At 37.8% G+C, this 16,969-nt stretch overlaps 1 protein-coding gene across 6 annotated transcripts in view; it reads right to left on the bottom strand.

The window, feature by feature from the left end:
* Nucleotides 1-16,969, bottom strand: part of CFAP91 (cilia and flagella associated protein 91) — a 135,670-nt gene that overhangs the window by 85,216 nt on the left and 33,485 nt on the right. For all 6 annotated transcript variants that reach the window (XR_011249402.1, XM_069554750.1, XM_069554755.1 and 3 more), the window contains 4 exons: nt 16,138-16,315; nt 13,891-14,048; nt 11,345-11,527; nt 9,916-10,058 (listed from right to left, as the gene is read on the bottom strand). Coding sequence is in view for 5 of the 6 variants with exons in the window: in XM_069554750.1 (XP_069410851.1) it covers nt 9,916-10,058; nt 11,345-11,527; nt 13,891-14,048; nt 16,138-16,315 (662 nt within the window). In the remaining variant the exon portion in view is untranslated. The remainder of the gene's footprint in view (nt 1-9,915; nt 10,059-11,344; nt 11,528-13,890; nt 14,049-16,137; nt 16,316-16,969) is intronic.

Raw genomic sequence — 16,969 nt, 5'->3', positions numbered from 1 at the left:
CCAACTCTCCCACCAAAGCCATTGGGTACAGACAGGCTGTTAGGGATGCTCCCACATAAGGACACCCCTTCAAGACCACAATAGGTAACTGTTTCATCTAATTCCATAGAAGCAGAAAGAAAACCAAAATGAGAAGACAGAGGAATGTGTCTTAATTGAAAGTAAGTCAAAACCCCTGAAAGAGCCTTCCTTGGTGGTCCAGTGGCTAAGGCTCCATGTTCCCAACGCAGCAGCCCGAGTTTGATCCCTTGTTAGGAATTAGATCCCACACGCTGCAACTAAGAGTCAGTGTGCCATGACTAAAGATCCCACACAGTGCAACTAAGACCCAGCACAGCCAACTAAATAAATATAGACATTTTTTAAAAAACCTGAAAAAAACAACTAATTAAACAGAAATAAACAATTTACCAGATAAAGAATTTGAAGCATCAGTAATAAGTGCGCTAATTGAATTAGGAAAAAGGATAGATGAACATCATGAGAATTTTAACAAGAACTAAAAAATATAAAAAAGGACTAGTCAGAACAAAGAATACAATAACTGAAATAAAGAAAACACATTAGAAGGCATGAATAGGTTACTGGTGATAAAGAAGAGACATAAGTGATCTGGAAGATAGAATAACAGAAGTCATTTAATCAGAACAGGAAAAGGAAAACAAAAAAAATGAGAATAGTTTAATGGATCTATGGGACAACATCAAAGATATCAACATTTATGTTATAAGGGTTGCAGAAGAAAAGAGAGAAAAAGGGGTCAAAGTATATTTGTTAAAAGTATGACTGAAAACTTTCCAAACTTGATGATGGAAATATATTCAGGTACAGGAAGCACATAGTGTCCCATACAAGATGAACCCAAACAGACCCACACTAAGACATACTTAAAATGGCAATGGTTAAACTCGGGATTCTGAAAGGAGCAAGAGAAAAACAAAGAGTCATATACAAGGGAACCCCCATAAAGCTGTCAGCTGATTTTTCAGCAGAAACTCTGCAAATCAGAAGGGAGGGCCATAATATATTCATAATGTGTCCAAAGAGAAAAATCTGTCATCTAGCAAGATTATCATTTAGAATTGAAGGAAAGACAAAGAATTTCTCAGACAAACAAAAACTAAAGAAGTTCAGTACTAGACTTACACTAAAAGAAATGTTAAGGGGTCTTCTCTCAATTAAAAAACCCTATGACAAGAATTTAGAAACTATAGTCAAGGAAAAATCCCACTAAGAAAGGCAAATAGTAAGGGCTAAGTTTCAGCCACTTGAATAAGCAAGGACCAAGGTTAAAAGATAACAACTGTAAAAGTAACTGTAACTACGACACACAAAGAAGGTATAAACATGAGGACATAAAATAGGATATTAAAACACAAAATGTGAGGAAGGAGTGAAAAAGGTAGATCTTTTAGAATGTATCTGAACTTGTCACTACCGGTTTGAAAGAAGCAGATTTAGTTATAGATCAACATGTATGAATCCCATGGTAACCACAAATCAAAAACTTACAATAGATATACAAAAATGGAGAGGAAAGGAACATAAGCATTCTACTAAAGGAAATCATCAAACTGCAAGAGAAGAAGCAAAAAGGAGAATGAACGGAGAACTACAGAAACAACCGGAAAACAAGTAATAAAATAGTAATAAATATATACCTACCAATAATTACTTTAAATATCAATGGAATAAAGGGTCCAAACAAAAGATGTGGATTAAAAATAAGGCCCATCTATATACTACTTAGAAGATTAAAAATAAGACCCATCTACATGCTACTTAGAAGAGATTCACTTCATAGCTAAAGACACATACAGATTGAAAGTGAGTGGTGGAAAAAGATACTTCATTCAAATAGAAATAAGAAAGCAGGGGTAGCAATGCTCATATCAGATAAAATAGGTTTTTTTAAAAAGTCTATCAAGAGATGAAGAGCTTTTTATAAAGAAAAAAGATCAATAAAGAAGAAATTACACTCATTAACATATATGTACCCATTAAAGGAACAACTAAATATAAATATTTAAATTAAACATTAATAGACATAAAGGGAGAAATTGATAATAATATAATAATAGTAGGGGCTTACACCTGACTTATATCAATGGATAGATCACCCAGACAGAATATCAATAACTAAATAGCAATTTCAAATGATACAATTAACCAGTTAGACTTAATAGATATCTAAGAACCTTATGCGAAGAGTTGACTCATTGGAAAAGACTGTGATACTGGGTCCAGGTGGAGAAGGGGACGACAGAGGATGAGATGGCTGGATGGCATCACTGACTTGATGCATGTGAGTCTGAGTGAACTCTGGGAGTTGGTGATGGACAGGGAGGCCTGATGTGCTGTGATTCATGGGGTCGCAAAGAGTCAGACACGACTGAGCAACTGAACTGAACTGAAGGATGCTCTATTCAAAAACAGCAGAATATACTTTGTTTTCTAATGCACAGGGAACATTCTCCAGTATGGATCACATGTTAGGCCACAAAACAAGTCCCCAGTAAATTTAAGAGAATAGAAAATTTTTTGACCATAAACCTATGAAACTAAAAATCAGTTATAGCAAAACAAAAGGAGGGGGGAGCACAAACACATGGAGACTAAAATATGTGTTACTGAAAAAAAGAATAGGTCAACAAGGATGTCAAAGATGAAACACCCCAAGACAAATGAAAACGGACACACAACTTTTCAGAACTGATGGAATTCAGCAAAAGCAGTCCTAACAAGAAAGTTTATAATGATACAGGCCCACCTCAAGAAACAAACAAAGAAACAAAAATCTAAAATGAACAACCTAACCTTCCATCAAAAGTAATTAGAAAAAGAAAACCAAATAAAGCCCTAAGTCAGCATAAGGAAGGAAATAATAAACATTAGGAAATAAATAGAGACCAAATAAACAATTAAAAACAACAACCAAGGACTGGTTTTTGAAAAGATAAACACAACTGACAAACCTTTAGCCAGGCTCATCAAGAGGAAGAGAGAGAGGACCCAAATCAACACAAAGAGAAATGAAAGAGGAAAAATAACAACAGATGTCACAAAGACACAAAAATAAGAAAATACTGGGCTTCCCTGGTGGCTCAGTGGTAACGAATCTACATGGCAATTCAGAAGACACAGGTTCAACCCCTGATCTGGGAAGATCCCACATGCCGTGGAATAACTAAGCCTGTATGCAACAACCACTGAGCCTGTGCCCTAGAGTCTGGAAGCTACAACAGTTACTGAGCCTACATGCCACAACTCCTGAAGTCCGTGCACCCTAGAGCCCGCGCTCCACAACATGAAAAGCCACTGCAATGAGGAGCCGTGCACTGCAACTAGAGAGCAGCCCCTGCTCTCTGCAACAAGAGGAAGCTGGCACAGCAATCAGGACTCGGCACAGCTAAAAACAAACAAAAATTTGAAAATAATGTGAATAGTTATATGACAAATTGGACAGTCTAAAGAAATGGACAAAAGTCTAGAAACATATAACTTTCCAAGACTGAATCAGGAAGAAACAGATAATCTGAACAGATAGATCACTACTAGTGACTTGAATTTGTAAAAACAAACAAAAAAACCCCATCAAAACCAAATGAACAAAATAAAAACAATAAAATTCCCAGGAAACAAAAGTTCAGAATGAGACGGCTTCACAAGGGAATTCTACCAAGGTAACTTTCTCAAACTTTTCCAAAATATAGATGAGGATGGAACATTTTCAAAATCATTCTCAAGCTACCATTACCCTGATATCAAAACCAGACTGAAAAAAAAGGAAATTACAAGCCAATAAATTTAATGAATATAGATACAAAAATCCTCAACAAAATATCAGCAAACCCAATCAACAATAATAAAAAGGATCACACACCATGATCAAATGGGATTTGTTTGAGGTGATGCAAAGATGGTTCAGTATTCACCAATCAATATGATACACCACATTAACAAAAGGAAAGGCAACAATCATATATTCATTTCAACAGACACAGAAAAAGCATTTGACAAAACTCAACATCCATTCATGATAAAATTCAACATCCATTCATGATAAAAAACTCTCAGTAATGTGGATACAGAGGGAACATATCTCAATATAATAAAAGTCATTTATCACAAACCCACAAGGACTAACATACTCTATGGTGAAAAACTGAAAGTTTTTTCTCCAAAATCAGAAACAAGATAAGAATACCCACTGTTGCCACTTCTATTTAATATAGTATTGGAAGTTCTCATCACAGCAATCAGACAAGGAAAAAATCCATCCAAACTGGAACAGAAGAAGTAAAACTGCCACTATTTGCAAATGATATGATACCATATATAGAAAACCTAAAGTTTCCACAAAAGAAACTATTAGAACCAATGAATTAATTCACTAAAGTTGTAAGATACAAGAGTAATATACAGAAATCTGTTGCTTTTCTATATACTAATAATGAAATATCATAAAGAGAAAATAAAGAAATGGTCCCATTTGAAAACACACCAAAAAGAATAAAATACCCAAAGAATAAACTTACCACTGAGGTCAAATACCTATACTCTGAAACTATAAAACACTGATGAAGAAATCTGAAAATGATACAAAGAAATGGAAATATAACCTGTGTTCTTGGATTGGAAGAATTAATAGTTAAAATGTCCATACTACCCAAAGCCATCTGCATATTTAATGTAATCCCTATCAAAATATCCAAGACATTTTCAACAGAACCAAAAGAAACAACCCCAAAATTCATATGAATCACAAAAGACCCCAAATTACTAATGCAATCTTAAGAAAAAAGGATAAATCTGGAATTAACATGCTCCCTGGCTTCAGACTATACTACAAAGCTATAGTAATCAAGACAGTATGATACTGCCATGAAGAGACACACATAGATCAACAGAACAGAATAAAGAGCTCAGAAATAAACCCATGCACTTATTTTCAATTAATCTTTGACGAAAGACACAAGAATATACAATAGAGATATGACAATCTCTTCAGTAAGTGGCGCTGCAAAAACTGGACACTAACATGTAAAAGGATAATATTAGAGGACTTCCCTGGTGGTACAGTCGATAGGAATCTGCCTGCCAGTGTAAGAGACACAGGTTTGATCACTGGTCCAGGAAAATTCCACATGCTGCAGGCAACTAAGCCCATACACCACTACTACTGAGCTCATGCACTCTAGGACCTGTGAGCCACAACTAATGAGCCCCTGTGTCACAGTCACTGAAGGCTGTGTGCCTAGAGCTTGTGCTGTACAAGAGATGCCACTGCAATGAGAAGTCTGTGCACTGCAAAAAAGAGTAGCCCCTGTTCATTGCAACTGGAGAAAGCCCATGCACAACAATGAAGATCCAGTCCAACCAAAAAATTAATAAATAATTTTTAAAAAGGATAATACTAGAAACTTTGCTCACATCATATACAAAAATAAATGGATTAAAGACCTCCATCTAAGACTGGAGACCATAAAATTCCTAGTAAAGAACATAAGCAGAACACTCTTTGACATAAATTGTAGCCATGTCTTTTATGGATCTGTCTCCTAAGCCAAGGGCTTCCCACGTGGCTCAATGGTAAAGAATCCACCTGCCAGTGCAGGAGACACAGGTTTAATCCTTGGGTTGGGAAGATCCCCTAGAGAAGGAAATGGCAGCCCACTCCAATATTCTTGCCTGGGAAATCTCACGGACAGAGGAACCTGGTGGACTACAGTCCATGGGTTCACAAAAGAGTTGGACATGACTTAGTAACTAAACAACAGTCACAACTCCTAAGGCAAAAGAACCAAAAGCAAAAATAAACAAACAGGACCTAATTAAACTTGAGCTTTTGCACAGGAAACCATCAACAAGATGAAAAGACAACCTACTGAATCACTGTATTGTATACCTGAAACTAACAATGTAAATCAACTGTACTTTAATGAAAAAAAAAAAAGACTGTCTTGGAATGGATAGCCTATCTTAACACAGACACAAGGTGAGTGACATTTAATATGAAATTAACATAAGTTTTATTACTGTTTTATAACTTTGCTTTCAAAGAATTACATTACCATGCTGCTAAGTCACTTCAGTCGTGTCCAATTCTGTGCGACCCCATAGACAGCAGCCCACCAGGCTCCCCCGTCCCTGGGATTCTCCAGACAAGAACACTGGAGTGGGTTGCCATTTCCTTCTCCAATACATTACCATACTGAATGCTTTTCTCTCATAATTTCAGAAACTGCCTATCATCCTATTACCACAGGTAAGTGGGAGAACAATCTTTAAGTATGCTAAAAATAAATGAATTGTATACTTTATAAGGTTAAGTTTATGGTACATGAATTATATCTCAATAAAAAGTAAAGGAGGAGTAAAGACTTCCAGATAAAACCGAGGGAGTTCACTCCCAGTAGACCTGCCCTGTAATAAATAGTGAAACAAGTTCTTTAGGAAGGAGATAAAATAACATAGGTCAGAAACTTGGATCTATTTAAGAAAGGAAGAGTGAGGTTTCCCAGGCGGCCCATTGGTAAAGAAGCCTCCTGCCAATGCAGGAGACAAGGGTTCGATCCCTGGTCTGGGAAGATTCCACATGCCATGGAGTAAGCCCCTGTGCTCCAGAGCCTGGGAGCACAGCTACTGAGGCTGTGAGCCCTCGAGCCTGTGCTCCACAGCAAGAGAAGTCACCACAACCAGAAGCCCACACACTGCAACTAGAGAGTGTTCCCTGTTCTCCGCCACTGGGGAAAGCTGAGCACGTCAACAAAGACCCAGCGCCACCATAAATAAATAAATAAATAAATAACTTTTTTTTTTTTTTAAAAAAAGGAAGAGTGGAAGAGGTGGAATAAATAAAGGTAAAATAAAATGTTTTATTTTTAATTGCTCTAAAGGATAACTGCTAAAACTGTAAGAGTAAAAATGTACTGGGTGATTATAGCATAGGAATCAGTGAAATAAATGACAGCAACGTCACAGGGATGGTACGGAGGAATTAGAATAATCTGCTATACGGTGACCACATGACATATTATTTGAAGGTGGACTCAGATTATTTTATACGTAAAATCATTATACTAGTTCACAAAGCAAGTCTCACTAAATTTCAAAGAATAGGTATCATACAGGCTAGGATCTCTGACCACAGAGCAATTGAGCACAATTCCTGCATGTTTGGAAATTTTAAAACACATTGTTAAATACTCACAGGTTCAAAAATCATAATGAATGTTTTTTTAAAAAGATATTAACAATAATGTCAAACTATATACCAAAACTAATGGAAAGTACCAAAATCAGTGTTTTGAAGGAAAATGGTTAGCTTTAAATATTAAACGAAACTGATGAGTACCTGAAAATTAATGAGCTATGTTTCTATTTTAAGTTAGGAAAAGAACCACAAAACAGAACCAAAGAAAGTCTAAAGAAAGATAAAATAAATATGAGTGGGAACTAATGAAACTGAAAATATATACACAACAGAGAAAATCAACAAAATCAAAAGTTCAATGTTTGAAGAAAATACCAAGAAAATAAACAACCCCTCAGTAAAGTTGATTACGGAAAAAGAGTTAAAGGACAAATAAATAACTTGATGAATGAAAAGAATGGGCATGATTATAGATAAACACTAAAAAAGATTTTAAAGTAATACTATCAACAACCATATGCAAAAATACTGAAAGGTTAGGTGAAATAGAATTTGTAAAGAAAATATAATTTACCAATACGATGCACAAAGTTCTGTAAGTTGTAAGAAAACTGAAGGAGTGTTTAAGAATTTTTCCCATGAAGAAAACATCTGTCTCAGATAATTTTATACGAATAGGTACCAAACTGAAGAAACAGATCATCTTAAACTTATTTAAACTCTTTCCAAAGGAAGGAAGAAGGAATACTCTCCAGTCCATTTCAGAAGATGTGTATAACTCTAAGACCAGTGTCACATACAGTCATATAGTTCTTCTTTCTGAGTAAGAAAAATAAAGCCATTTCCCTCATGAATATACAATAAAAATTCTGAGCAAAATATCAGTGTATCAAATCCAACAATGTAATAAAAATAATACACTCTGACCATGTTATGCTCATACTAAGTGAAAGTAACCCAGTCATGTCCAACTCTTTGCAAGTCCATGGACTATACAGTCCAGGCAATTCTCCAGGCCAGAAAACTGGAGTGAGTAGTCTTTCCCTTCTCCAGGGGATCTTTCCAACCCAGGGATCAAACCTAGGTCTCCCGCATTGTAGGTGGATCCTTTACCAGCTAAGCCACCAGGGAAGCCCAAATATGGCTAAGTATGTGAAGTACTAAGGGAAGTACTTCAGGGAAGTACTAAGTATGTGAGCACAAATTAACATTTATAAAAAGCTATAAATGTTCCTTATTAGAATAGTAATTTTTTAAAAGAAAAACTGTATAATTATCTCAATAAATGCAGATAAAACATTTGATAAAATTCAACATAAACACATCATTAAAAGCTTCAGTATGTTAGGAATAGATGGGAACTTCCACACTCTAATAAGAATATCTACAAAACAATCTTATAGAAAGTGAGAAAATGATGAATATAGAATTTAGAATCAGTAAAGAGACTGCAGGATGAGGTAGGAAAGAACCACATAGATATACTATTTTAAATGTCTTAATTCTTATATTGTCAAGGACCTAATTTTTATCTTCAGTGTGAGCTCCCTGGAAAGTGGAAGTGTTAGTTGCTCAGTAGTGTCCGACCCTTTGCAACCCCACCAGGCTCCTCTATCCATGGAATTCTCCAGGGAAGAATACTGGAGCAGGTTCATTTCCTTCTCCAGGGGATCTTTCCAGTTGAGGGATTCAACCCACATCTCCTGCATTGCAGGTAAATTCTTCACTGTCTGAGCCACCAGGGAAGCCCTGGATCCTTATGCTACTACTAACTGAACAAACAAACATGCTTGGACCAGTGAGGAGGGTATGTCAGAAATCAGTGAGTCTCAAAGTGTGGTCCTTGCAGCATCAGCATCCCCTGGAAACTTGCGAAAAATGCCAATACTCCAGGCCTCTCTCCCCTACTGAATCAGAAACTTTGGGGGTGGGGCCCAGCAGCACATGTCTTAACAAGCCCTCCAGGTGATTCTGATGCAGCATAAAGACTAAGCACTACAATCATAACCTACAGATTCAAAAGTATACAAGTCTGAACACCTATAGTCCAATTAAGAAAAGAGAAAGGCCAGCTAATGGATGAAGCTGTACAGTTGGCTCATGGGATGACCACCAAACTTTCTCATTTAGCTGAGTTTAAACTAGATGAGAGGGATGCTGAACATGACTCCCTTTATTCATGATGCTAACAAATTTAAAGGAGAAAAATAAGGCCTATTACACTATTAAAACCAACAGTAATCCTGAATGCTAGAAACTTGTTATACATCAATGCTGTGTCATATTTTATTGGGTAGATACCAAGTCAGAACCATTTTTAGAAAGTACTGTGACATCTGTAAATGGGGAGAATACCCTCCAAGAGGTTTTCCTACGTTTTGAAATGTGGGGGTAAAACTCTGATTCAGCACAACACAGGCAACCACCAGAAAGGTCTAGAGAGGAGAAAAAAAATGTAGGCTTGTGTGTTGTGCCCATTGCTGCCCAAGACAAAGTGCAGTCTTGGAGTGTAGTATAACTCTGCAAAAGCCCCACTAGAAGCATCTTGTCATCCAGATAGGAACTCACCTCAGTGCTCTGTGATGATCAAGAGGGGTGGGAGGGAGGCTAAGAGGAAGGGGATATATGTATACTTATAGCTGATTCATGTTGTACAACAGAAACCAACACAACATTGTAAAGCAATTATCTTCCAATAAATAAAAATAAATAAAATTTGCTAAGAAAGTTAAAAAAAAAAAGCAGCAGCAGCAGCATACCTTATGAACCTCTGCCAACTCACGGTCCACCCTTGCAGCCCTCTTTAGAAAACCATCTTTGGTAGTAGTGACTTTTGGTTTTGGTGGTTTAACTCGGGGTTGTGTCACAAAATCTGGGAGACATGACTCAAGCTCAACTAATCCTATGGAAAGGAAGTACATGATTAGCGTCTGGTGCTTAAATATATCATTTGAAAGCATACTGTTAATTTTATTAGCAGTTTGCCAAGTGGTTTTATTTAGAATTATTGACCTCATATAATTGAATTGTCCTTGAAATACAAAGGAAATTTCTATATAATTAACTTATATTCTTGGTAACTTAGATTGTAAAATAAGAAATGCAGTCTAAAATGAAACCACTGTCCTACGAAAAAGTAATAATACCACAATAATAAACAGGAAGTTAATGATCATATGATACATGGCACCACCATTCTAAAGTGGCTGTACACCAGGTTATCATATTCAGCTCTAGAGAGGGTCAGCCAGAGGTACAAGTTCAGTGGTGTGACCGTCAATGCACGATCTTGGCCATATGATTCTCCAACCTCTCAACTGAAATTTAAATAATTTAATTAAGGCTCTCTTGGACTTTACAACAGGTATAGTGGTGGTCGGAGAAGGCAATGGCACCCCACTCCAGTACTCTTGCCTGGAAAATCCCATGGATGGAGGAGCCTGGAAGGCTGCAGTCCATGGGGTCACTGAGGGTCGGACACGACTGAGCTACTTCACTTTCATGCATTGGAGAAGGAAATGGCAACCCACTCCAATGTTCTTGCCTGGAGAATCCCAGGGACAGGGGAGCCTGGTGGGCTGCCATCTATGGGGTCACACAGAGTCGGACACGACTGAAGTGACTTAGCAGCATAGTGGTGGTAGTCACACAGTCGTCCGACTCTTTGTGACCCCATGGACTGAAGCCTGCTAGGCTCCTCTGTCTGTGGGATCCTCCAGGCAAGAATACTGGAGTGGGTTGCCATTCCCTTCTCCAGGTATACAACAGGTATAACCCTCTCCATTAGTTTATCCCCTAGTTTATCCATTCCCTTGCCCACTAGTATTCTGGTGTTTCTTCATAAAGGGCTGATTTCATTACATATTTCTTGTTTGCATCATAAACCTGGTATAAAAACTTTTTCTATTTTATTTTTGCATAACTTTGATTTTAGTGACATTAACATGTTTAAATGTTTAGTAGTTTATTGACTTTACTGCTTGGTAAATTGTTGCATAGTGTATCCATTTATTTGGGTCTTTATAGTTTTTATTGGTTTCTATGAACTCATTATTAATAATACTAAATGTGTAATGGCTATTTCTTGCAAATATTTTATTTTTGATTAGCTTTTAATCTAAATTGCTATATTTCATATTTCTAAGATAACTCTCTTATACTAGGCTTGTAATTATGGGAACTGCTTACCTTCATAGGTGTTGAGATAGTGGTTTTTTACTACAAAGTCCTCTGAATTGTTGTCTGGGAAACGACCAAGGCGAGATAGAGGTCCATAGACCTGTGATGCATAATCACAATAATCCTTGATGATATTTCTTCTCTCCAACTTCCCTTCTATATTCTTTCCCTTTCCCATAAGTTTTCTGATTGCTAAAATAAAACATACCTCCATGACTATCTCTAAAATATTTTTCTGAATGATCCAAATACAGGCTAGTAAACCAGTTGTAGTTTTATTCACAAGGAGATTATTGAGCTGAATAAATTTCATCATGATCACTAACTGCAGCCCGAATATAACACTTAAGACAAAGAACAGGTGGATATGACAGAAGCTGAATCAGCTAGTGTCCTCAATTGGTACTCATCAAAAATCTTTTATAACTGCATTCTAAGCTCTGGGCCAGAAATAAGTTTGTGCAATGAATGAAAGAAACTCAAAGTAACTAAAAAATACATGTCTTCAATAGAGATGAGGGAATTATTTTCTCCTAAGAGAATAATTAAAAGGAAAGGAAGGCTACAAGCTCTTCAAAAAATCTCTGGTCATCTTGGCTAACACCAGAATAAATTAGAATATACCTAAGCTTATAGTTTCAGAATTATTTGGCAGGCTCAGCTGTACATACTAGTTTACTAATTTAAGGAATCAGGATTACTACCTCTACATGCTCCTTTTCTTTCAAACCCATCACAGACCCACCCCCTTTTGAAGGCTCTACATCAGGTACTCTCAATGGGTGTAAAATCAGATTGTGAGATTTTGAAGCCATATTGTAAGAGGTGGCTGCATGTACCACTGCTGCCTTTTGAATGTTATCTATATGTGACCCTCAGGGCTTTTGTGTGTGAGTTGGAATTTCATGATTAAAATACTGTATATTTTATTTTGTTTTTGTTTAATTGCTAAGTTGTGTCCGACTCTTTTGCAGCCTCATGAACTGTACCCACCAAGTTTCTCTGTCCATGGGATTTCCCAGGCAAGAATATTGAAGTGGGTTGCCATTTCCTTCTACAGGGGATCTTTTTCACCCAGGGATCAAACTGGTGTCTCCGGCACTAGCAGGCAGATTCTTTACCATTGAGCCACCTGGGAAGCCTTAGTTATTTATGAAAATTAGTCAACCCATCACTGGTTATTTCAAGGACTGAAAAGAAAAAACTGTTGACAATATCTAAATGCATACCTAAAAGCTAGTTAAGTGAAAAGTCATTTTCTTACACACTCAAAAAAATTCAGGGGCATATAACACTGAGAGCAGACAACAAGCACTTGACTTTCTGGGGGCAGGGGTCCTTGAAGGTCTTCCGGGAGGAAGTGACATTTGAGTCGTTTCTTAGCCTGGGTTCCCCCAAAGACAGAACCTGAGATAAGGGCATGTGTGCGGGTAGTTTATTGGGAGGTGATCCCAGAGGATGGAGAGAGAGGGATAGAAGGAGTAACAAGAAAAAAAGAGTCAACCCATTGCTAATTATGTCAACTGCTGAACAGAAAAAAATGTTGGCAGTATCTAAATGCATATGCGGCAGCTAATTAAGTTAAAAGTTATTTTCTCACGTCAATAAAGTTAAAAGTTCACTAAAAATAATTTTTAAGAAATTAATTTTTGTAATTGTTTTACTAGGAAGTTTTTGAATACTTCTTTACTGTGATTACATTGCTATTATTATGTGTAGAGATTGCTAATCTGCATATATAAATGGTACAGTATAACTTTTATAAGTAAATAAATTATATTAAAAGTTACTCAGCAAGTACAGCTATAAAGCTAAATGCTAAATTAAAATTTTTTACTTTAAATTCTAACTAAAAATTTTTATTAAGTCATTTTTAATCCTCCACTGACTTCTCTTTTATGTATAAAGTACAGATATATTTATAATATATAAACAGATATATAGTACACCTATGGTATTAAAATTTCATGACAGGGACTTCCCTACTGGTCCAGTGGTTAAGAGTCTGCCTTGCAATGCATGGGATATGAATTTGATCCCTGGTCAGGGAACTAAGATCTCACACGCCAGGCATGGGGCAACTAAGCCCACGTGCCACAATACTGAAGCCCCTGCATGGAAAAGAAGACCCAGCACAGGGGGCTTTTAAAAAAATTTTAATTTCCTGGAAGGGGGATAAATAGGAAAAAAGATATCTGAATGCCTCTTTTAGTGGGAAACAATGAAAAACAGGTTAAGAAATAAAGCTCTCTATCCAGGGCTTCAGCCTATGAATGTGGGTAGCCCAATACCTACACACAACACACACACACAGAGTCCATAAATGCCAACACCTTGCTACCTGTTAGAATACCATTACTTGATTTTCTTCGTGATGAATTTTCCTCCACTTTTCTACTTTTGAGAAATAACTCATCTCCTTATCATATTGTTACTTATCAGTTAAATAACACTAGGACCAAAAAATAATTCTATCACTGTTAAATCAGCTTTGGCCAAAAATCCAAAGCGGAGCCAGCTTTTCCACCCCTTGCGGGCTGGTGCTGCACCATCACCTGACACGTGCTTGCGCTGAATCTGCGCCAACTTTGCCTCCTTCGCTTCCTGTAGTTTAGACCACTGGGCATTCAAGCGTGCCATGTTCACTTCTTTTTGATTCTCGTCACGCTTCTTCAGCAGCTCTTTTAGAACTTCCAGGCGAATCTCCTGCAATCTTCAAGCAAATTACAATCATAAAGAAGCCTACGGTCTCTCAAACGGGATGCTCTATTAGAGAAAGGGAACATTTGCCATAAATAGGACCTTCTCTTCAGGCTGGCACCATATTCATGCATTTTAAAAAGACCACTCTGGCAAAACTGTGGGAAATGAGTTGGGGGTTGGGGTAGGCACTCTATAGGCTTTATATAAGAAGAATATTATATGGGTGCATCTCTAGGCAGAAGGGCCTAAGTGAACCGAAAAATGTTTGTCCACAGTTTCAGGCCGACAGGTATTGCTGGAGAGTTAAGAAACAGGAGGATTGAGAGAAAACGTGGTTGTGGCATGCTACCTTAAGTGGTGAGAGCGAAAATGCCAGCATCTGACACATACGGATATTCATTCTTCACTCCCTTTACCTCACCTTCTCACTGTTCTCCAGGACTACCTTGCTTATGTGCACATACGACTTCAAAGTATCTGCTTCAGCCCAGATAGCTCTGAACCGGAACTTCCATCTACTTGAATCTCCAATCATCCCTTCAAAGAAACCTCACTCACTTTATTCCCCCGGAAACCTACTCCTTCTCCTGCCTCCTTCCCTCCTCTGAAATGCTTCTTGCGCCTGTCCCCTAGCTCATGTCTTGGTCACCTCTCTCCTGACTCGGACTCTACATGTTAGTCTAGTCTCGCCGCCTTCCAATCTTTGCTCCATGTCGTGGTCAAGATTTTCCTTTCTAAAATGGAGATGTGAACATTTTACTCTTACTTAAAATTTTACATCATAATTTATCCAATCACTTATTTGTCAAACACGTATGCCAGGCAGGGAATAAAACAATGGTGGACAAGATAAAATGCACTGTCTCAAGGAGCACTGTTTCAATGAAGTAGGCATCTAAGCCAACATTTATAACACAGGGATCAAAACCCCAGGGCAGAGAATGAAAAGACTTCTGCAGGGGAAGAAATGGCAGAGCACCTCTTTCAGTGCTCTTCCCAGTTGATCAGAAGGAAGGAGCGGGGTGGTGGGAAAGGCTTCTTAAAAGTAGCCATTAACTCGGCACTTGAGGATCAACAGGGTTGCGATTCGCCACACTGACAAGCGAGAAGTGGGGCCTCAGCAGAGACAGTACATTGTCAGGGGCTTGGTAGCAATGCTATGAGCAATGAAGCACCTCAGCACAGGAACAAAGGGCACCTCAAGAATTTCCCTCCCCCCTCTTCTTGCTAAGGAGCTGGAATTTTTTGGTCCTCATAATTTCTACGTATTCAGAGATAATCTCATTACTGAAAATACATCAGTTAAAATGGCTAAAAATTCAACCAGAAATACCCTAGCATATTGTTACTTATGTACTGTGAGGTCATCTCTTAACTGAAACATTCCATAGTTTGTCTTTTAAATATAAATGCCTTATTAGCTGCAGCTAGAACCCAAGAGGTCCTGACTGAATCCGGTACCAGGGGGAAGAGACAGGGTCAGCCAGGAGGCTGTTTGATGGATAGGAAGAGGGTCAAAGTCGAGGGACCCTGGAGCTGGTAAAGAACAGAAAGGATCAGTCTGAAAGACATTTTGCAAAAATCAGTGGAATTCTGTGACAGTCTAGATAAGTTACTAAAGAGAAAAGAGAAGATCAGAGATGCTGTGAGGAGTTGTTCAAATCTGGGTTCCACACTGAACTTCACACATAAAGAAGGCATTATATATATATTTATATTATTGGAGAAAAAATAATGGAGTTATTGCTCCTGAAACCCAGTCTCCTAACTCTACAGGTTAAGGACTGCTTTTAAACCCTTACATTTGGGAACTCTATTTGCTCTGTTGCTTGGCATTCTAACATGTATACCGTCATGTAAGAATTGAATCGCCAGTCTATGTCTGACACAGGATACAGCATGCTTGGGGCTGGTGCATGGGCATGACCCACAGAGATGTTATGGGGAGGGAGGTGGGAGGGGGGTTCATGTTTGGGAACGCATGTAAGAATTAAAGATTTTAAAATTAAAAAAATTTTTTAAATTTAAATAAATAAATAAAAGTATTAACAGTAATCCCATCAGTGTAGGAGCAATTGTCTGGGTAACTGAGAACCTACTTCTCAATCTCCTGCTCTCTGAAGGCCCACTCCTTCCTCTCCATGGCATTCATCATCCGCCTCCTTTTCTCAAACTGGGAGGTGTCACTCAGAGAGGGCAGGGTGTCTTCCCAAGCACGCTTCTCCCGGGCACGTTCTATCATCTCTACTTCAGCTTGTCCTGCCGGGAGACCTCGACCTAGAGGATGAGGCAGAACACTTAATAAACACACAGACACACTCACATACCTACTAGTATTTAATTGACTCCCTCTCAGCTCCTGTCCTCTTTAAATACAAGGTTATGACAAGATGAAATGATATTGGAATACGTCTCCACATGTGCCTGAGAATGTAGTATCTGTGCCCTGCACTCTTTCTTATTAGCAACTCAGTCAGAAGACATTTCATTTGCATGGAAGTATTTAAAGATATTAGGTGATTACTAAATAATCACACCTTGGAACGTTCCGTATTGGAAAAATCCATCTTTTGAAATACAAAGAAATATCAAAATAACTTGCAGAAGAAACCCATAATTTGCCCATGACAATCTGGCCCTTGCAGTCTTACATACTACACTATACTCCCTCTCTAGAAACAAATATTAAACAAAAATGAACTATACAGAGAATCCCACAGCTAATACTATACTCAACAGTGAAAGGTTAAAAGCTTTTTCTCTAAGATCAGGAACAAGGTAACAGTGCACACTCTCACCACTCCTATTCAACATAGTACTGGAAACCCTAACCAGAGAAATTGGGGGGAAAAAAGAGAGAGAGAGAAAGAAATAAAGAAAAATGCATCCAAGTCAGAAAGTGAAAGGGTGAGTCGCTCAGTCACCTTTCAC

The sequence above is a fragment of the Ovis canadensis genome, chromosome 1 (assembly GCF_042477335.2).
Source record: "Ovis canadensis isolate MfBH-ARS-UI-01 breed Bighorn chromosome 1, ARS-UI_OviCan_v2, whole genome shotgun sequence".
Lineage (NCBI taxonomy): Eukaryota > Metazoa > Chordata > Mammalia > Artiodactyla > Bovidae > Ovis > Ovis canadensis.
This window is presented reverse-complemented; position numbering and strand designations above follow the sequence as displayed.